Source organism: Aphidius gifuensis, linkage group LG5, assembly GCF_014905175.1.
Source record: "Aphidius gifuensis isolate YNYX2018 linkage group LG5, ASM1490517v1, whole genome shotgun sequence".
Classification (NCBI taxonomy): Eukaryota; Metazoa; Arthropoda; class Insecta; order Hymenoptera; family Braconidae; genus Aphidius; species Aphidius gifuensis.
The window spans coordinates 3,438,399-3,459,255 of record NC_057792.1 but is presented as its reverse complement, the minus strand read 5'-3'; the positions used below and the strand labels follow the sequence as shown (position 1 = coordinate 3,459,255).

Below are 20,857 nucleotides of genomic sequence, written 5' to 3'. Positions count from 1 at the left end.
TGGTGTGGTTTGAGTCAATCTCACGAAACCACTTTCCATCATCCACCGTTTTTCTTGCACTTGAAATATGTATGAAGCAATTTTCCATTTGAAAATTGGTTCGAGTTATTAAAAAATTTGGAACGCTGAATAACAGACCATGTGGAGTCATGTATGGGTTTTTTGACTTTGCATCCAACCTATTATTTTATTTTTACATACTATATTTATTTTTATATATAATAAAAGCTATGACTTACGGTAACATTTTTTTCAGAAGTAACATGGAAATTTACGGGTGTTGATTTACCTTTATTTTTTTGTTGTTTCAATTTCTTTATTTCTTTGACTGTTTCATTGTCTATAAAAATAATCATTTTAAAAGATAAATATTCAATAACTTACGTGTACCGAAAATAATATAAGTGTTATTTTGATGAGACCATTAATTCTTCAAATCAATGAGATGAATTATTAGGTTTGTTGATCCTTTAGTCTTATCTGTTGTTGTTACATATTCTTTTAAATACACAGTAATCAACGTAATTCAAATGAATAAATTTAAATGTATAAAAAATACAAATAAAAATAAAATAATATCAAAACAATTAAATATGTATACCGAGTAAAGAAGCTGACTTTGTGAAGAAAATTTTTTGTAAAAACATTATAAATGTAAAAATTATTTAAATGAAACAATTGAAAAAAAATAAAAAAATATTCTTGAACAATATATATCTGTTTGTTATTATTTAATTTACTATAATTTTTCGATTTTAAAATATGATTGAATTATAGATTTGATTATAAAAAATTTATCTATATTTTTTTTTTTAGGCAAAAAAATAATATAAAAATTAAATTATAATGAGTAAATTATAATTTAAAACTAACTTGTTTATTAAATCGAAATTTTAAAAATTAATTGTTTTTTAAAATTTATATTTATTTGACTTTTTTACCGACAAACTAGGTGTCAAAATTCCAACTGTCGATAAAGAAATAAACTTTTCACAATTCAACATCACATCAATAATAATCATAATAAATAAATAAATAAATAAACACTGTTGAAGTTAATCGTACACAAAGATTGCGTAATCTCCTTAACACATTTATTTAAATATTAAACCAGTTGTCACTGGTAAATGGAGAAAGACAAGCCGGCCCCAACAATCTTCTCATATAATAATAAAAACAAAAGAAACATCAGCTGATCATCAGTCTTGTTCGTGGCTTTCTGATGACAGTTCTGCTAAAGTTGACACTCGCAAATAATAACAAACAATACATACGTCAATTTGATAAGCATTGTTATCAATTAAAGTTTCTCTATTTCCATTTGTCTGACGAATCTATTACACAAATAACCACTTTGTAAGTACTATGTAATATATTATTTTTTAAAATATACCTTTAAATTATTTAATTATATTTTTATCTTAATTTTTCAAGTATTTATTGTTTTAAAATTTAATTTGTTTACATTATTAACCAATGTCGTCATCAAGTGTTAAAAAAAAAACAAGCTAATAAATATTTAACGACTTTTTTACTGATAAAATTTAATTTATCAATTCAATGCACTCATGCATTTTTTTTTTGCACTTAATAATATAAATAAATTATTTATCCTTGATAAAAATAATTATAATATTTATAAATTTTATTTTTCAGTTAATAACAAAAATGACTGATATAAAAGTTGATCAATATTTACCAATATATAACAAAAACAATAATTTTGTTCCAATTTTGAAGCCAAATGATTTCATGAATCAACGTTTGAAAAAAATTTCGAATTTCTATGAAATGGAGTATAAAAAAAAGCCAAATTTTTTCGTTCGTGTACCTGGACGGTAATGAGACATGAAAATAAATTTCTATTCATAAAAAAATAATTAAAATAATAATTTTTACAGTGTAAATTTAATTGGAGAACATATTGATTATTCTGGTTATCCAGTTTGTCCAATGGCAATTGAACATGATATACTAATTGCAGTTGGTAACGATGTATCTTGTGGGATTCATGTAACAAATATTGATGAAAAATATTCAAAATTTTATGGATATTCATTGAGCAAAAGCAGGTAAACAGAATAAATAATTTAAATACTTGTTTTTTATAAAAAAAAAAAAACAAGTTTGTCAAGAATTAATAATTACTAATCGTTAAAAGAAAAAAAAAACAAAAATAACATGATTTTTATTTAACAACAGAGAAGAAATTGAATCAGAAAAAATACCCCATTGGTGGAAATATTTTCTTTGTGGTGTTGTTGGTGGTCTATTGGAAGTTTCAAACTTATCAAAAGAAATTAATAAATCATTAGCAGCTGTTGTTTGGGGTACAATACCACCAGCAGCTGGATTATCAAGTTCCAGTGCTTTAGTTTCATCTGGAGTTCTTGCTGCAACTGTATCACACGAGGTAATCAATAAAAAAAAAATATATAAATAAAAAAGCAACACGATAATATTGTTAAAAAAGTTTTGTACGTGTTGTCACTCAAGGATGACTCTTGGTATAATAATATAATGAGAAAAAAAAAATATAATACAAGTTAAAAAGTTATGATAAAAAAAATATAATAAAAATATTAAGTTTCGTAATGATGATGGAATTGGATGTTGCCAAAGGATTTAGCAGAGAAAGTTTTAAGGTCATCGGAAAGTTTATATAAAGAGGGAAAAAATTCATGTATATACACAAAAATTATGTTGATGTTATACAACAAATATTATTTATTATTTTATTAAACTATAATAACGATGAATTATCATCAGTAATTATTTATTCACAATAGGAGGAAAATTTAATATAATAAAATATTTGTATGAGAAATATTTTCATAGAAATTGTCTGTTTGATATTTGCGAAATAAATAAACACAATGATTTATCAGAATGTTCAACTTTATACTTAGATAACTATTTACATTTATTATTTGTATTTCGGATATTATAAATTAGAACAGACGTTTGTTGGTTCATTGACTTGGATTATCTAGGTGAATTATTATCTAAATATAAAAAGCCATTGCAAATTATAATCTTTAGTTATTAATCATCAAAGCATTTGTATATCTTTAATTTTAATTAGTTCTAATTTTTTTAAATTGGAGGCAATTAATTTGAAAAATTAATTGAATATTATTCGTTTTTTTTTTTTTAGCTCTGGATGCCAAGAGATGTGTTGGTTGAACGAAGTGCCAAGAGTGAACGACTCATTGGAACTGAGGGTGGAGCTATGGATCATGCAATAGCCTTTTTAGGAAAAGAAGGTAAATTTATATTTTATTTTATTTTTATAACTCTTCAATCAAAATTTTCACGATTGATAACAAAAAAAAAATAATCGTAAATCCAAGATTGGTGATTTAATTTTAACACCATATTTTATTGATTTTATGTCAAAGGTACTGCTGAATTAATAGAATTTAATCCTTTAAGAACAACTGATGTTAAACTTCCCCATGATTCTGTATTTATTATTATTGACACAATTGAAAGACACAATAAAGCACAATGTAATAACTACAATAATCGTGTTACTGAGTGTAAACTTGCTGCTAAAATTATTGCAGTTAAATATGATAAACCATGGAATAATATTAATACTCTTTATGACATACAAAAACAACTTGACAAAGATCTCAAACAAATGTCGAAAATTGCTGCAAGCAGTCTTAAAACTTATGACATCAATGAGGTAATTTTATATTTAAATAAAAACAACTAAAAATGTTAATTAATTTTTATTCTTTTCAATTAGATTTGTGATGTTATGAAAGTTACAGTACAAAAATTACAAGATTCATCAGTTAAAGTTGAACAAAATGATAAACGTTTATTTGCTGTTGGTCAAAGAGCTCAACACGTTTTTGATGGTATAAAAATATAATAAAAATAGAATTAAAAAAAAAAATAAATAAATTCAATGAAAAAAGAAATATTTCAATCAACTTGTTCAATAAATTCATTTAAAAATATTTCAGAGGCATTGAGAGTAATGGAATTTCAGAATGTTTGCATGGATAAAGAATGCAATAATCAGATAAATCAATTGGGTGAATTGATGAATCAAAGTCACAAAAGCCTTAAAAATCTATTTGATTGTAGTACAGAAAGAATTGATAGGGTCGTTGATCTTGCAATTGATTGTGGTGCAGCTGGTGCCAGATTGACCGGTGCTGGGTAAGCATTATTTAAACTTTATTAAAAAAAACTTTTAAATTAATAATAAATGTAGTAAACAAATATATATATATTTTTTTTAAAGATGGGGTGGATGTGTTATTGCATTAACAACAAAAGATAAATTACATAATTTTTTATTTGATATAAAAAATAAATTAAAAGTCGAATTTAATTTAAATGATGATTATAATATGGATACATTGGTATTTCCAACTCAACCAGGAATGGGTGCATCAATTTATTTAAATTAATAATTATAATTAAAAATTTGTATATTAATTGTTTTTAAATATTATAAATAAATAAATATATTTTACTCATTATTAATTGAGTCATTTAGAAGAATAGATAAAAGTTTTAAATTGTTTTAATATTTTTCATGAGAAAATTTATTAATTTAGATTGATGTTTTAAGTAAGGCTTCTTGATGAATAATTATTATTTTAATTTATTGGAGGTTTTGATATTAATTACTGGGTTAAAGTTGCTAATTAAATACATGTATTAAGAAATTTATAAAGTTTGTTATATAAAGTTTATTTAAAAATAATATGCATGAGTATTTTGTGAATATCAAATGTTTTTCCATTATGTATATATACTTGTGATGTATATAAAATAAACTTCATTACAAAAGTTATAATCCGTCTTTGTGACGGAAATCCCTTGTGGTGTTACACAAGATGTTATACATTAACTTTGGCCAAGGCATATTTTTTAATTCGAAATTGTTTGGAGCCGTTTTATTTATTTTTTTTTTTTTGTATTTTTGATTCAAAATTATCATTTTTTTTTTTTTAAACATTTCGTGGATGTTTCTTTTTTTATTTCAAAGTTTATTTTTATTGCCACTGTCACTTTGAAAGTTTTTGTACAAACACGACGGGTGTTCAGCATACTGATTCTTTTTTTTTATGGTTTTTTTTCTTTATCGTTGTTCTTTGTTTATATTTTATTATACAAAAAGTAAATTAAATTTTTTTGGAAAGCAAATTTTTATGAAAAAAAAAAGAAAAGAATTAGATGTAATTTAAAATTTTTATTTGTAATTAATAAAACAGATACTAAATTTATAATAAAAAAAAGGCGCATGCGTTTTTTGTTTAAAAAAAAAAACAGATCCGTGGTTTAACGGATCCTTTGAGTTGAACAGTCAGTTGGTAGTAAGCCACCCTCACGAGGGGTGATACTCACCTTCCATCTATAAATAAAAATATAAAAATTTAAAAATAAAAACCATTATTGCATTTTAAATTAAATAATTAACAAAATTATTTGTCTCAAGTTGTGTTTTTTTTTTTTGAATATTTTACTCATTTTTTTATATAATTCTTTTTTTAAAAATTGTTAGTAGTGATATTTGAGTTGAAATTAAGTTGTTGATTGTTCTGACTGATGAATGAAAATCCAGTGAAACTTGATAGATGACAATCCATGTGCTCGCGGCATGGCAATCATGAATACCTGCTGCTGTTGGCGATCTGTTCGACGTGGAAGTTTTGCTTGTGCTATTTACACTGGGGTAAATTTATTAAATAAGTTTTTAATTATTTACCATAGCCTTAGGTCAAAATACAAATGAAGTTTTTTTTAAAAACAACTAGCTATTTTATTGTACAAAAATAACTTAAAAAATACATGATTAAATTCTTAGTAAAAAAAATTAATAAACTTGTTTTTTTATCAATGATTTCTAAGTAATTTTAAAATCTCCTAAAAACTTTAATAATTTCAAATTAAATTGAAGTATGTTAAAATAGTAGCTCATTGATATAAAATGATATTTTTATGCCAAATAATTTAATAAACTACTCAGCTAAAAGAATCCTTTTTTTTTTTTTCATATATATTTATTTTTATTATCATAATTTCATTTATTATTATCATTTTTATTCTTTGTTTTCTTTGTTTTGGAGAAAAAAAAAAAGGTCAAAACAATAGCAATCATTGCATGATCACCAGTCATTACTCTTATTTCTATATAGTAAATTTAGGGGATGGTTTTTGATAAAAATAAGACATGCTAGTAATTCGTCTTCTCCAACATCCATGACAAGTTTCAATTTAATCATCTACCATCTGACATTTATGACTAAAAATACTCCAAAAAAAAACAATATAAACAAATAAATCATGTAGCTTTTTATTCAAGTATAATATTATTTGTTCATTCAAAAATACATTTATATAAAAAAATAATAAAACAAAAACATTAATATATTTTTTAATTTTTATTTATCTGAATAATTTTTATTTTATATAAATAAAAATAAAAAACTATTTCAAATCGAAGATAAGTACATCTCATAAAACTTGCAACATAAAATTAATGTATTTTATATTTTTAAGTGTATTATAAAATGACCTTTTTTTTCCAGATATTTGCAAATATATAAAATCCAGAAGAAATACTTTACAAAAAAAAATAAATAAAATAAATAAAATTAAACGATTTAAAAATAAAAATCGTACATAAACAAATAAAAAAAAATAAATAAATCAATGATATATATATTTTTTTTTAACCCAATAAGATATAATTTATTTATTTATTAAAAATATAAAAATTAAATATTGAAAATCAATAGAGTGTGAATTTTTATTATTTTTTATATATTATTATTTTTTTTTTTTATGTCATAAATAGAGCATAACAATTCATAAAAGCCATCGCAATTCAGGTGACACGTGATATACTCAAGGGACACTACAACCCATCAAATTCTTTTCAAACTCAATAAACGTAGATTCAAAATGAAAAAAAAAAAAAAACAATAATAAGAAAAGTAAATTGAGATGAAAAATAATAATTTCTTCAAGTTTGTTTATTGAATCTTTATAACACTTAGTGTAAAAACACATAATATCATGTTGTTTTTGTATCTATCAGGGTAACTTAATAAGGGATGTTTTATTTTGACAAAAATAAACAATTGTTGTTGTAGAAAAATTTATTTTATATCAATTTGTACGTGTGTCCGGTGAAAAAAAAAAAACCCATATACAAATAAATAAAGTTGATTCAATTAACTTCCATTTCAACGATCCCCTTTACTTATGTTTTCTAGACAAAAATCCAAAGATTTTTACATTATCATTATTTACAAACTCTCAGCAAATGAACACAATTTTTTTTTCTTTATTTTTTTATTTCTGTATAGATGTTAACAGAAATTACAAGTACTTGATAAAATTGATGGTTTATTTATTTAATTTTTAAGCTATAAATATTTTTTGAATATATTTTTGTTTTAATTATTTATTTATTATATTTGTTGATAAAATAATTTAATATATTTTTAGTTTGTAGCTATGCATTTATTATACCTCAATTTATGTGTGTTTTTTTTTATCAATGAATTGTTGATAAATAATGAATTCTACGAATAAATGTTTGAATAAAAATGAGGTCAATATCAGTGTATTTTTTTGCAATGATATCGATTGCACATGTAACATGTCCTGAAGGCTCAAGATATCTTCCAACACTTGTCTACATTTGAAATCTTCAACAAAAGATATTTTTTTTTTAGATTTAAATTTTTATTTTTACTAAATTTACGATTAAAATAAAGAAAAAAATCTTGTTCGATAAAAGAAATACGTTATCTTTAAATATTTGATACTTGAAAAATAGCAATCCAATAAATTTTTTTCAGAGAAAAAAGCTTTTAAAAATATATGAAAATTTTTAATCTTCGATTGAAAAATAATTTTTAGTTATATTTGAGTAAAAAAACAATAAAAAAATATCATGAATTTATAAATCACTTTGTATTATTTCCTTAGGTATTTGATATTTATAGAAAAAAAAAAAAAATTAGATATGTATAATATTTTTATAAATAATATTTCAATTGAATTTCAACCGCAAGTAGTTTTACACTTGATTTTGTCAACCAATCTACTGGAAACATTGAAATTGATGTGAGAAAATTTATTCTTTATTTAATATATTTTATTCTTGGGTGAGAAATATTTATTGAGTACTCTTAAAATACTTTTCTGAAAATGAACTGAAGAAAATGTATAAACTATTTTTATTTTCTTCTTTTTTGTACTGGAGTACAAAAAATGATTATTGGGTTGGTTTAGTGAATCTGAAATAACAGGGATACGATTATTTCAATGGATATACAGAGCATCCATCCCATGACTTTATTATTTCACTCGACTAAATCGTGCTATACATCCAAAAGATCCAAAAGAAAACTCTTTTATTTTTTATATATTTCAAATTAAAATTCTTGTTATATTATTTTTTTTTTAAATCGTAAAAATATCTATCTTTCAAGATTTTTTAAATTAATATTAATTCATTTTATATTTTGCTATTTGATTAGTCAGATAAACAATTAGTCAGAGTTAAACTGGGTCACTGGAAAAATAAAATAAAAAACAAGTAAACACATTACTCTAATTTAAAAAAAAAAATAAATATTTCATAGTTTAATATGTATTTTAAAAAAGCTAAAAAATTTTTAATTAATTTAATTTTTTAAATGTATTTTAGATTTATTTTGGACTGGTTGCCACGTCGATGAGTATGCTACTTGAAGATGAACATCTTTACTTATCTGGCAACACGACGATGCCAAAATCAGTATCATTTCTTGAGCCTGAAGGATTATCACCTGGTAAAATATATTTATTAAATAATTTAATTAATAAACGTTAAAAATAGATGAAATAAATTTTAAAAAAAATTTATTTCTTTTTATGATTTTATAGTTACATTGAAATATAATATGATTCTTCTCATATGTTCATGCTGTGGAGTTATTTGCTGTATACTACTTGTTTATGGTCTATTAAGGGTAAATAGATCTAATCAATTTTAACAATTTTAACTATGTGTAATATCTATGTGTTGGTTTAATGTCATGTAATAATAGTTGAAAAAAAAAATAATATTGTTGAACTTGGTATTGACAGTCATTAAATTATTTTAGTTTTATTTATTTTCTTTTTTTTTTTTTTAGATTTATCCACGTTAGCAACAAGCAATTTTCCAACACACATAGTTCTATTTTTATGGCTTTTGTCTTTTCTTTATCTTTTCACCTAAATTATCCTCTTCCCTATATCCATTTTTTTTTTTTTTTTTTACTTCTTTTCTTGACACGTAAAATAAAAAAGAAAAACACCAGTTAAATACACTCCTTGTGGAATTTATTGTAGATAATAAAAAAAAAAAAATAAATTTTCTAAAATATAAACTATATTAGAAGAGATTTTTATTGTTTCGAATTATCATTTTGTTTTTTTTTTTTTTATTTATAATTTTTTAGTTATATATTTTATTTTATTAATGAATAGTTCTAACAAACTATATTTTTTTTTTATTAAAAGTAACATTTTAAATGAAAATAAAACAAACAGTTTGACCAAAAAAAAATTTTTTAAATTGTTAAATAAAAAATAAAAATACTAAAAAAGAAGAAAAAAATTTACGACACGAATAAATTGCTCTCTTTCTTCTCCTTAGATATTTATTGTAAATTTTTTTTTCCACCCCTCTAACATAAAAAAAAAAAAAAAAAAATGAAATTTACCCTCGGGTGTACTTGGTCCACCAGCTGGTGCTTATAGATATTATGTAACTTTTAGATCACTTTTGAAATAAAAATTTCATAAACTACTGATATTTCATAAATACATTTGGATCACAATTAAAATTAGATTAATTGAGTCAATTTACTTCGTGGCTTATTGAAGCAAAAAAAAAATACTATCTCTCTCTTTATAATCAAACAATAAATAAATAAAATAAGAGACATTCAAAATCTACCATATTCATATTCATCTGTCTGTTAAATTTATGAGAAAAAAAAAAAAAAAGATACTCCTCATATCATTTTTACAACCCCATGAAGAAAAAAAGAGAAGAAAAAATTTCCCTTTGTTTTCATCAGGTGACCCAGATTTTTATTTATTCTTATTATTTTATAATAATAATTTCTTCATAAAAAAAAATGTCTTGATGGCAGGTAGATATGTTATTTGTTTTTATAATATATTCATTTTTATTATTGTACAAAAATTCAGTAAACAATATTAATAAAATCTTCTCGGTGATGTGTATATCTCTCTGGCTTTCGAATGCCAATTGTGTTGCATCAAATCCCAAGGTACACTCAAAGATATTTATACCAAGAACGTTCAACAAATATTTTTTAATATCAAGATTACTTATTTAAATAATTTCATAATATCATGACAATGCAATTTTAACTTCTTGAAATATTTATTTAAGTGACAAAGTTGTTACAGTAATTTTCCAAGATCATTTATCATAAATGTGTTGCTACTGTGTTGAGATAATTTTTATATTTTTTTTTCATATTTTTCAGGATCAAAAGTATTTTCTATTACCTTGGATTGTCAGTGTCATTACTTCAATATTTGTTGACATCAGTCATACATTGTATTTATGTATTTTTACCTCGGTGAGTTTTGAATTATTCAATTTATTTAATTTTTCAATCTGACAGTGAAAAATTGACAGATTATTATTTTGAATATTTTTTTTTTTTTTCATTTTTAGTATAGATTTTTTTTTCTGTTAAAAAAATATATATGTGGATCAATCAATTCACTTCAATATTACAAGATTAATTGACAATAAAAAATTCAATTTATATTAAAATTTATAAAATGAAAAATATATTTGAAATTAAAAAAATTTATAAATAGAATATATGCATCACTGATATTCCAAGTAATTTAAATTATATCATCAAACTTTATTGCGTGCAAGTTAAAAAATAAGTATGAAAAAAAAAAAAAAAAAAATTTAATATTTTTTTTAAGCCCTTGAGATAATGGAAAAATTTTTTATTATAACCATTTTTTCATATTTTTCTTTGGAGTGGTTGTTATATTGTGTTAACATAATCATAACATTAAAATTCACTATTAATAATTCTAAAGAAAAAAAAAAATATTGTTTAGAAAGTATGTACTTTGACAAATGAATTTTTAATTATAAAAAAATATTTCAAAATTAAACATAAAACAGAATAATAAATATAAAACTAAAAGTTTTTTAAATTCAAACATTTTAGAGTGTATTTTTGCAGAAATAATTCGTTAACTCTTAATAAAATCACAAAAATTTTTTTTTTTTCTTTAATTATTTCTACTAGAATAAATGTTTTTTTATATTTTCCTATTAATTAAAAATTTAATAAATAAAATGGTGATAAAAAAAAGAAGAAAAAATTCCAATTAATATAGAAATCTAAAAATATATATTTAATGCAATTAAATTTTATGAAAACAGTGAGAGAATTTATACCATAAAATTCTTCAACACCTTGATATTTAAATAGAATTTTTTATTTTTTAAATTATTATTAATAATACTAGGAGTAACAATGTATTTGTTTTTATAAAAAACTGATGTCATGGACAATTCATAACACGTGTAAATAGTGACAATTTATATTTTTATAAACTTTTTATTTATTATTTTTATGAGCTACATAACTGGTGATAAAACTTTGAAAATAATAAAAAAAATATCGATAGTTTTTGTATATAAAATATCTATGTACAGAGAAAATAATGTAAATTTTTTTTTCTACATTGTATTACAGTTTCATGTCGATCCTATTACAGCACTTGTTCATACACTAAATTTATTTCTTCAGTGTATTAATGTAAGTAGCTCAAACACTAATCGTTATATCATTTTTATTTATCAAAAAAAAAAATTCTAAAATTATTTAAATTTATGTAAAATAAATTAATTAAGATTGTTAATTAATTTTAAAATAACATGTATTTTTAATATTTTTTCTTTAGAGATATAATTATTAATAAAAGTAATGGAAAAGTAATTTAAAACGACTAATTAAAATCAAGTCAAGTATTTTGTTTTTTATTCTATTTTATATAAAAATAATTACTTTGAAATTTTATTGAATAATTAGTCTGTTAACGTTTTCATTAAATAATTTTTTTTGTAATGAATTTTAATGTATATATTTTTTTTTATGGTCAATATAAGCTCTATTTATTATTCTTGTATGTAACATGGATTTTATATTGTTGACAGGTTTACTCTCTTTTGTGTGTTATCTCTCAATATCAGGAGTATAATAGTGGAAGAGGAACAGCCTCTGATGATTGTGAACATAGAGTAAGTTTTCTAAAAAACCATTTCAAAATTTAATAAACATTTTTTATATAAAATATCAAGTTAAATAACTTTTTTTATCCGAACAATGTTTATTGTTTATTATTGTTTAAAACAAATGCATCAGTATAAATCCGCTAAAAAAATTTTTCTAATTTAAAAACTACGCAACATTAAAAATAGTTAATTAAATTTTATATAAATAGAAAAAAATATTTATAAATTAATTTAACTGATAAAATAAAATTTAGATATAAATAAAAATTAATAATTAATACAAGTTGAAAGATTAAGACAAAGTGATATAATAAAAATACAATTTAAAAAGTCCATATTTCAAAGAGACATTTTTTTAAAAAATAAAATAAGTTAAAATAACAATTCATAAATAAAACATTGTTAAAGAAAAATAAATAAATTTAAAAAAAAAGTAAAAATAATAAAATTGTGATGAGAAGAAATTAAAGAAAAAGTTAAACTAATTAGTGAGTGGATTTTCCAAGGAACGAGGATAATTGGTTTTTGCCCGAGGGCATATGGACACTGAATAGATGGCTTTCGTATGATATGATCATAGTACAGTCCACTTGCAATATAACGTTTTTCACTACAAAATCCCTTTGGCATTATATACTAGAAAAAAAAAAAGACCAAACAGAGCTCATGCACGAATAACCGCATATTCTCGTGGGTCTCAACACCACGATATATAAAAGTCTGGTTTCAATGCTTATATACAAAAATATAATATAACTATATATATTATTATTTTACGTAAAAAACTCCCTTCAATTCACATCTTCATAAAACGTGAATAAAATTTTTTATTTCATCATTTATAAAGTATATCTTGAAATATTAAATTAAAAAATTATTCATAATTAATTTTTATAAATTGTTATTTTTATTATTTTTTTACTTAAAAAATTATTTAAAATAAATTGAAAGATGAAAAAAAAAAATTAATATTTTTAAAATAATGCTTATAAAGTATTTTTATGAATGTTAATTTTTTTATTTTTATATATTTCGATTTAACAAAGTATGAATAACTCGGTAGTATTATTTTTAAATTTTATTTTTGTTTTCAATAGACTAATTATTTGTATAAATAGATATTTAAGCTGTGGAAATAAAACAACAAAAAAATGTACAGTAATAAGTCTTTTTATTGAATATAAAAAAAAAAAAGGAATTAAAAAATTTTTAAATAGCTTTTTGCCAAACGATTTGCCTCATTATTTTTACAAATTAAAAGAAATAAAATACCTATAGGTATATAAGATCATTTGTAGTTGAAATAAAAAATATTTTTGTTACAAATATAGCTTGTGAAATCAATAGCTGAGTATATAATTTCATAACACCTTCAGCAATTTATATAATGATTGTATAATAAACAACACATTTACAATATTAAACAATAAAAATAATTTTCTATTATTTTATTTATCGAAATATAAATTTTAAAAAAAGTATCATTGTTCAATACTTGATATGAAAAATATAAAACTAAAATAATGATAATTTACATAAATAATATAAAGGCATTATTTATTTTCTATAAATAAATTGTAATAATGTGTATTATTAATTTTTTTATTTTAATTAGATACCAGTGATACGTTATACAGTGCAACCAACAACAACAGCAACATCATGTTTGTCATCACGTCGTCCTTGTACAACAATTGATCATAATGAAACAAATGAACTGAAAACAAATATAAATACAAATATACCAACACAAAGTTCAACGTCATATCGTACAATATTATCATTTGAAAAAAATACAAGTGGAGAAAAAGCTGTGAAAAAACATGTACAATTTCCCGATACACCATCGTCAAGTCAAACATGCAAGTCGGGTATGTATCCAATAATTTTACCAAGAAAAATTAATAATAGTATTATTTGACTGCTATTTTATTCAGTTAAAAAAATATAAAATTACTTATTTTTGCATATTGCAATGAAGATTCTATTTATACTTTTTTTTAAATGAATAAAATTAAAAAAAAAAATTTCTAAACAAGTCAATTTTTTATTTTAATTGTTTAATTTTTCGTTGTTATTTTTTAAAATTAATTACTAAAATTTATTACATAAATAAGTTGACATTTTTAATGATCTAATTTAAAAAAAAAAATTTAGACGAAAAGCTTTATTTTATCTAATTTTTTTCCAACAGAAATATCAACTACTGGATGGCCGTCTGACAATGAATTGACTGTAACCCCTTCTTTACTCATACCACCAATAAATGCCAAATTAAATAAAAATAAGCAAATAAATAAAAATTGATAAAAAATTAATAAATAAATATATGTTTCATTACCATGTTGTTGTTGATTATTTTTCAAAGAAAAAAAAAAAAAATTTTATTAGTAAAAAATTTTGTATAAACATTGAAAAAAAAAAAAAGAAAAAAAAAACATTTAAATAATAAATCAATAAAATTGTACTGATAAATAATAATTATTTAATTTAAAGTTGTAAATATTATTTTTCTTATCAGTTGTTATATGTCTAATAATTTTTTGATATTATAAATTATTATAAGTATGTTTTTCATTTGATTTGTATATAACAATGTTTGAAAAGTTTAAAAAAAAATTTAATTTTTCCACGTGTAAATTTAATTATGCAAGTGTAATATATGCTGATACATTTATCTAATCTCCAATGATTCTATTTCGAGTAGAGAAATCACATCAATTTCAAATCAGCTTGACAAACTGAATAAATTAAAATAAATTTAAAATCATCAATTTAACCAATTTTAAAATCAAAATAAAATCGAAATAAAAAAAAGGTATATTATTTATTATAAATAAAAAATTTAAAACAATTTAAATTAATCGAAATACATTTTTTTTTTTTCCCCAAAACTATTAGCAATCAATCGAGGATGGCAAATTGAATTTCCTGATAATCAATTTATTTTTTTTTTATTTTTCCTTTTTGACAAGCCCTTTGATAAAATTGACAAATCAAATAAGAGACGATATAATATTTTGCAACCCAAGATGATGGAAAAAAAAAAAATGCTGAAGACGCAATTTCTTTTTTTTTAGACCTTTTTTTTTTTTGTTTCTATACCCTTCGAATGACGTCATAAGCCAATTTAAAATGAAAAATTGGATTTGTGTGAATTGTAAGGTGACCATAAATTAAATTTATAAAATGTATTTTTTTATTTCATTAATATTAATTTATTTTTAATTAATTTAATACAAGCTTTGTGATCAAAAGCACTGATAATTATGACAAATGGATTATTGATTTTTTTACATATAATAATGAATTTACAATATGTAAATTATAAATTTAATTATAATTTAAATAACCTTTTAGTTAATTATAATTACGTAATTATAAATTGTTATTATAAAAATAATATTCAATCAAATTTAGTACTAAAAAAAATACTAAAAATAGTATTTTTTTTAAATAATAAAATTGAGGTTTTAAAGTTCAATTAAATCAACACACACACACACACACACACACTTGTTTTTTTAAATAATAAAATTGAGGTTTTAAAGTTCAATTAAATCAACACACACACACACACACACACACACTGTATTTATAAAGCTTTTTGTGACAGAAATAAATCATCCATTAAAACATTCAAGCTTTTACCTCTATTAAATTCAAAATCAATATGTATTTACAATTTTTTTTTTAAATAAATAAAAGTTAAAAGAAAAATTTAAAAAAAAAACAACAATTATATTTTTAAAAAAAATTTATAATTATGTTTTTTAAATTTTAGAAAAACAAGATTTATTATGATAATTATTGAGATTCTTAAAAATAAATATTAAATGAAATAAAAAATAAAAAATTATTTATATTTTTACAGTCTCATTTTTAATTTCTTTAATATGTAGATCATCTTGTATTTCTTGTAATGTTTTCCCCTTAGTTTCGGGTACACAAATATAAATATAAAACACAGCAATAATATTAAAAAATGTAAATGTCCAAAATGCAAAATGTGTACCAATTGTATCACACACAACTTGATACATTTTACCAACTAAAAAACCAGTAAAATTAGCAACAAATACAACAATAGCACAACCAAGTGGTTTAACATTTGTTGCAAAAAGTTCACCAATCATTGCAGTTGGTAATGGAGCTAAACCAAGTGAATAAAATACAACATACATCATACAACCAAATGCTGGTAGCCATTCAATTGAACTTGTATTATAATTTTCATGTTTTAAATTAAAATAAATAGCAACAGAACCAGTTGATAATAATGATCCAATTGTTGAAAATAATAATAATGGACGACGTCCATGACGATCAACAACAACAGCACATAAACCAGTACAAATAACTTGTATAACACCAAGTATTATTGCTAAATATTTACCTTCAATATCAACATTTGCTTGATCAAATATTTTTTCAGTATACAACATTATCGCTTGACTACCAGATAACTGTTGAAATAAACCAAGCATTGTGCATATTTGTAATGATTTTCTATTACCCGGTATAAATAATATTTCTTTAAAACTACCACTATTAGCCATTTCTGATTTAACTGATGATTCAATTTTTATTAATTCATCATTAATGTCAATTTTTTTACCACGTATTTTTGATAATGATTTAGCGGCATTATCACGATTTCCACGTCGCATATAATGATATGGAGATTCGGGTAGCCATATGAAACTCATGACAAATAATACTGGTATCATCATTGATATCATTGCACTTGTTTGAATTTTTACAAATGGAAATACAACATATGCAAATAATATTCCTAATCGAGATGCCATCATTATTATTGTTAATAAAATTCCACGTATTTTTGCTGGTGATATTTCACCAAGGTACCTAATTAATTTTAATTAATTAATATTTATTTTATGATTTAAATAATTAATAAATATATTTACATTGGTGTCACTGAAAATGCAATGCCAGTTCCAATCCCAGATACAAATCTCGATAGATAAAGTTCCTATATAAAAATTAAAAATCATTAATTAATAATTTTTTTTTAACTATTTGCTTTGATAATTAATTTAAGATATTTTTTTTTTATTTAAATACCCATGGTGCAGCAGCAAATGCGATAATCATCCATCCTGATATCCAAGGTATTGCAGCACTCATTAAGAGGGTTTTTCTTCCAGCATGAGAAAAAAGTAGATATGTTATTGGACCAAGTGCACATCCCATTGGAAATAATGATGCGATCCATGCACCCTCATCGGCATTTAAATGAAATGGTGAATCTTTTAATTCATATAATGGTAAAACTGGTGAACTCCATCCAAAAAAAATACTACTTGACACAATTCCCAGGTAGCCTGAACAAAAAAAAATTATTAAAAATAAATAAATTAATTAATTAATAAATAGATAAATAAATTTATTTTATTTTATTTTATTTTATTTTATTTTATTTTATTTTATTTTAAAATTAAAAAAAATATATCACTAACTGGCAAATGCTGCTGCGTAGAGATACATCTTCGACTGTTAATTTTCTCAATTTGTCGTTTTAATATATAATCATTGTTTATATATATATATATTCCTCAGTTGACTCCACTTTATCATTACTTGACTCAAATATTATAAGCCACGTGTCATCGTTTTATATTTAAATAGCTCACGATAAATTATTTTGTAAATTTTATTTACACGCTCTGTGACTTTGATTTAAATTGATAACAAAATTGATAACGATTTTTAAAATAATTTTATATTAAATTAATGTCTAAACAATAAAACGGTTTTTTTAAATAATATATGTTGTGATAATATTTTTTTATTTAACAATAAATATATAAGATTTCTTTTTGTTTTCACGTGATCACCTGTTGATTTCTATTTTTTTTTTTTTTTAGATTATTATTATCAAAAGTTAATTATAGTTTAATGATAACAAAATTACAACTTTTTTTTTTCATCTATTATTATATAAAGAATTAGTTATTTATATTTTATAAAAATCATTGGAAAAATTATTAATGCATTTTATTTAAAAATTACGAAAAAAAACTTTTGGAGAATTTTATTTTTTTTTTAATTAATTTTTCTTTTGTTAAATTTGTATTATGTCGCAATAGTCTAGAAAAAAAAAATATACATATAATCCAATTTCTACAAAATAAATAAAATTTAAAATTTTTTATTTGTCATGTTATTTGACTGAGCTGTAAATCTTTCTCTTCCCCCAAGCTGAGAGTGCAAATAAATGATCACGTTGCTTGTAAGCTGATTTGATCTTTTCACTATTATTATTAATGATTTTTTTGTTAAATATTCAAACAAGATACTTGAAACTCTCGTGGATAGAAAAATAATATCAAATAGTCGTTAAAAAATTTCTAAAAACATTTAATTATTTGAATAAATTTTAAAATAAATAATTGAGAAAGACCTTGATAAGAATAATTTACAAAATGATGTAGAAAAAGAAAAAAAATTAATTTAAAAAATTCAACACAAGTCATTGACATCATAAAAACATATTTAGTAAAAAAAAAAAAAAAAAAAAAATACAAAATAAATATATTTATAATGACTAAAGATTAAGACAACACAATAAAAATTTATCAAAAAATATATTAAATTTACGTATAAAATTATTTAAAATAAAATTATAAACATTACCAAAAATTAATTGCTCAAGTATTGAAAAAAAAAAAATATTTAAATGGTATTTTAGTATTTAATTGAATGTAGCTCATCTTGAATTTGTTGTAAAGACTTGGCTTTTGTTTCAGGTACATAAAAATAAATATAAAATGTACCAAATCCACTTGAAACAGCATAAATATAAAATGCAACATGTAAGCCAAATTGATCTAAAATCATTGGAAATGTAAATGTAACAAATGCAAATGAAAAACTAGCAATGATAATAACAATTGAACAACCAATTGCTTTAATATTGTTAGCGAAAAGTTCACCCATCATTGTAAAAGGCAAAGATGCAAGACCAATTGCATAAAATATTGAAAATAACATAATTCCAATAGCTGGTAGCCAATTAAAATAATAATGAATTGTTATAAATAATTTAGTATTAAAATAAATACCAAGTAATGTCATTGATAAACAACATCCAATACTTGATATTATTAACAATGGTCTACGTCCTTTTTTATCAACAAATAATGCACATATTATTGTACAAATAATTGTTAAAATACCAAGTATTATCGTTAAGTATTTTCCTTCAATATCAACTGATGCTTGATCAAATATTATTTCAGCATATGATGTTATTACTTGTGTACCAGTTAATTGTTGTATTACAACTAATGTTATTGATATTACAAGTGCTCTTCTATTATTTGATACTAATAATATATCTTTAAATGATCCATCACTTGTATCAGCAATATTTATTGATTTTTCAATGCTCTCCATTTCATCATTTATATTTTTTCTATTACCGCGTAATTTAATTAATGATTTTTTAGCATCTTTGTGTAAATTCCAGCGGATTAAATAATATGGTGAATCAGGAAGCCACATGAATGATAAAAAAAATAATATTGGAAATAATAAAGATATCAATGCACCATATTTTATTGATAAAAATGGTCCATATGAATATTCAATTAATATACCAGTTTTTTCAGCAATTTGAATACAAGTCAAGACAATACCACGTATATTTGGTGGTGATATTTCACCAAGATACCTGTAATTTTAATTAAAAATAAATATTAAAAACAAAGCTTAATTATTTAAATAAATTATAGCAAATTAAAGATAGATTACATTGGAGTTGCAACATATCCAGCACCAATTGATACTCCAGCTAGAAATCTTGACAAACAAATTTCCTAGAAATAATTTAAAAAATATTTATATACTTTATTATTTATTTTTGTTACTAATAGCTAGTTGATGACTTAAAATCAAACAAAATTAATAATAGATTTTTTATTTTTTATTATACCTGATGAACTAGATTAAATTTATTTTTTTAATAAAATAATTAAACAAACCCAAGATTTTGTTGCATATGCAATGATAAGCCAGCTTGTTATGACTGGAAAAACTGTTGCAAGCATTGTACATTTACTTCCAATTTTATTTGTCGAAATAATTGATAAAATACATCCAAATATACCACCAATTGGCAACAGTGATGTAATCATTGACTTTTCATTTCCACTTAATTTTATAATATTATCTTTTTCATATAATGAAAATGCTGGTGATGTCCATCCAAGAAAAAGTCCACATGCAAGAATACCCAAATTACCTATTGCAAAAAAATAAAACCAAATTATTTTATTTAATTAATATTAATTTATTTATTTATTACCTGACAATGCAGCATATAACATTAGTTTTGTTGTCATTATTAATTATTATTTAAACACAGAAAAAAAAAAAAATTTCTAACTTTTATTTTGCGAAGAAACATTCAAGCTAACAACTTGATTATATACTGAAATGTTTTATCATATTTTTCACTAATGAGATGGTCATTTTTATTAAATAATAATAATAAATATAATAACAGTA

General features: G+C 21.7%; 4 protein-coding genes across 4 annotated transcripts; 2 read left to right on the top strand and 2 right to left on the bottom strand.

Moving 5' to 3' along the window:
• The first annotated feature begins 1,046 nt into the window (after positions 1–1,046).
• On the top strand, positions 1,047–5,170 carry LOC122856815 (N-acetylgalactosamine kinase-like). Its single transcript, XM_044158672.1, has 9 exons — positions 1,047–1,356; positions 1,657–1,838; positions 1,902–2,072; positions 2,203–2,413; positions 3,158–3,266; positions 3,402–3,694; positions 3,758–3,872; positions 3,981–4,179; positions 4,265–5,170. Exons 2-9 carry the CDS (start codon positions 1,669–1,671, stop codon positions 4,431–4,433), a joined length of 1,437 nt encoding a protein of 478 aa, XP_044014607.1. The 5' UTR covers positions 1,047–1,356; positions 1,657–1,668; the 3' UTR covers positions 4,434–5,170.
• Positions 5,171–5,478: 308 nt separating this feature from the next.
• On the top strand, positions 5,479–15,491 carry LOC122856218. Its single transcript, XM_044157910.1, has 9 exons — positions 5,479–5,704; positions 8,696–8,819; positions 8,914–8,999; positions 10,536–10,631; positions 11,784–11,846; positions 12,245–12,328; positions 13,938–14,193; positions 14,517–14,610; positions 15,488–15,491. Exons 1-9 carry the CDS (start codon positions 5,630–5,632, stop codon positions 15,489–15,491), a joined length of 882 nt encoding a protein of 293 aa, XP_044013845.1. The 5' UTR covers positions 5,479–5,629.
• Positions 15,492–15,516: 25 nt separating this feature from the next.
• Positions 15,517–18,025, bottom strand: LOC122856829 (facilitated trehalose transporter Tret1-like). The gene is made up of 4 exons (XM_044158692.1): positions 17,806–18,025; positions 17,411–17,670; positions 17,254–17,318; positions 15,517–17,191 (listed from the first exon to the last, which is right to left on the bottom strand). Exons 1-4 carry the CDS (start codon positions 17,831–17,833, stop codon positions 16,183–16,185), a joined length of 1,362 nt encoding a protein of 453 aa, XP_044014627.1. The 5' UTR covers positions 17,834–18,025; the 3' UTR covers positions 15,517–16,182.
• A 974-nt stretch (positions 18,026–18,999) lies between these two features.
• LOC122856831 (facilitated trehalose transporter Tret1-like) lies at positions 19,000–20,800 on the bottom strand. Its single transcript, XM_044158694.1, has 4 exons — positions 20,655–20,800; positions 20,332–20,591; positions 20,102–20,166; positions 19,000–20,021 (listed from the first exon to the last, which is right to left on the bottom strand). The coding sequence occupies exons 1-4, from the start codon at positions 20,689–20,691 to the stop codon at positions 19,034–19,036; spliced, it is 1,350 nt and encodes a 449-aa protein (XP_044014629.1). The 5' UTR covers positions 20,692–20,800; the 3' UTR covers positions 19,000–19,033.
• Positions 20,801–20,857: the final 57 nt, after the last annotated feature.

Excerpts from the sequence above, each read along its gene's own strand:
- LOC122856815 (XM_044158672.1), top strand. The coding sequence starts at position 1,669 with ATGACTGATATAAAAGTTGATCAATATTTACCAATATATAACAAAAAC. Across the intron at positions 1,839-1,901 it reads TTCGTTCGTGTACCTGGACG|TGTAAATTTAATTGGAGAAC; the intron begins GTAATGAGACAT and ends TAATTTTTACAG. Across the intron at positions 2,073-2,202 it reads TATTCATTGAGCAAAAGCAG|AGAAGAAATTGAATCAGAAA; the intron begins GTAAACAGAATA and ends ATTTAACAACAG.
- LOC122856218 (XM_044157910.1), top strand. The coding sequence starts at position 5,630 with ATGGCAATCATGAATACCTGCTGCTGTTGGCGATCTGTTCGACGTGGA. Across the intron at positions 10,632-11,783 it reads ATTTATGTATTTTTACCTCG|TTTCATGTCGATCCTATTAC; the intron begins GTGAGTTTTGAA and ends ATTGTATTACAG. Across the intron at positions 12,329-13,937 it reads CTGATGATTGTGAACATAGA|ATACCAGTGATACGTTATAC; the intron begins GTAAGTTTTCTA and ends TATTTTAATTAG.
- LOC122856829 (XM_044158692.1), bottom strand. The coding sequence starts at position 17,833 with ATGTATCTCTACGCAGCAGCATTTGCCA. Across the intron at positions 17,671-17,805 it reads CTACGCAGCAGCATTTGCCA|GCTACCTGGGAATTGTGTCA; the intron begins GTTAGTGATATA and ends TTTTTTGTTCAG. Across the intron at positions 17,192-17,253 it reads GCATTTTCAGTGACACCAAT|GTACCTTGGTGAAATATCAC; the intron begins GTAAATATATTT and ends AAAATTAATTAG.
- LOC122856831 (XM_044158694.1), bottom strand. The coding sequence starts at position 20,691 with ATGACAACAAAACTAATGTTATATGCTGCATTGTCAG. Across the intron at positions 20,592-20,654 it reads GTTATATGCTGCATTGTCAG|GTAATTTGGGTATTCTTGCA; the intron begins GTAATAAATAAA and ends TTTTTGCAATAG. Across the intron at positions 20,167-20,331 it reads CATATGCAACAAAATCTTGG|GAAATTTGTTTGTCAAGATT; the intron begins GTTTGTTTAATT and ends AATTATTTCTAG.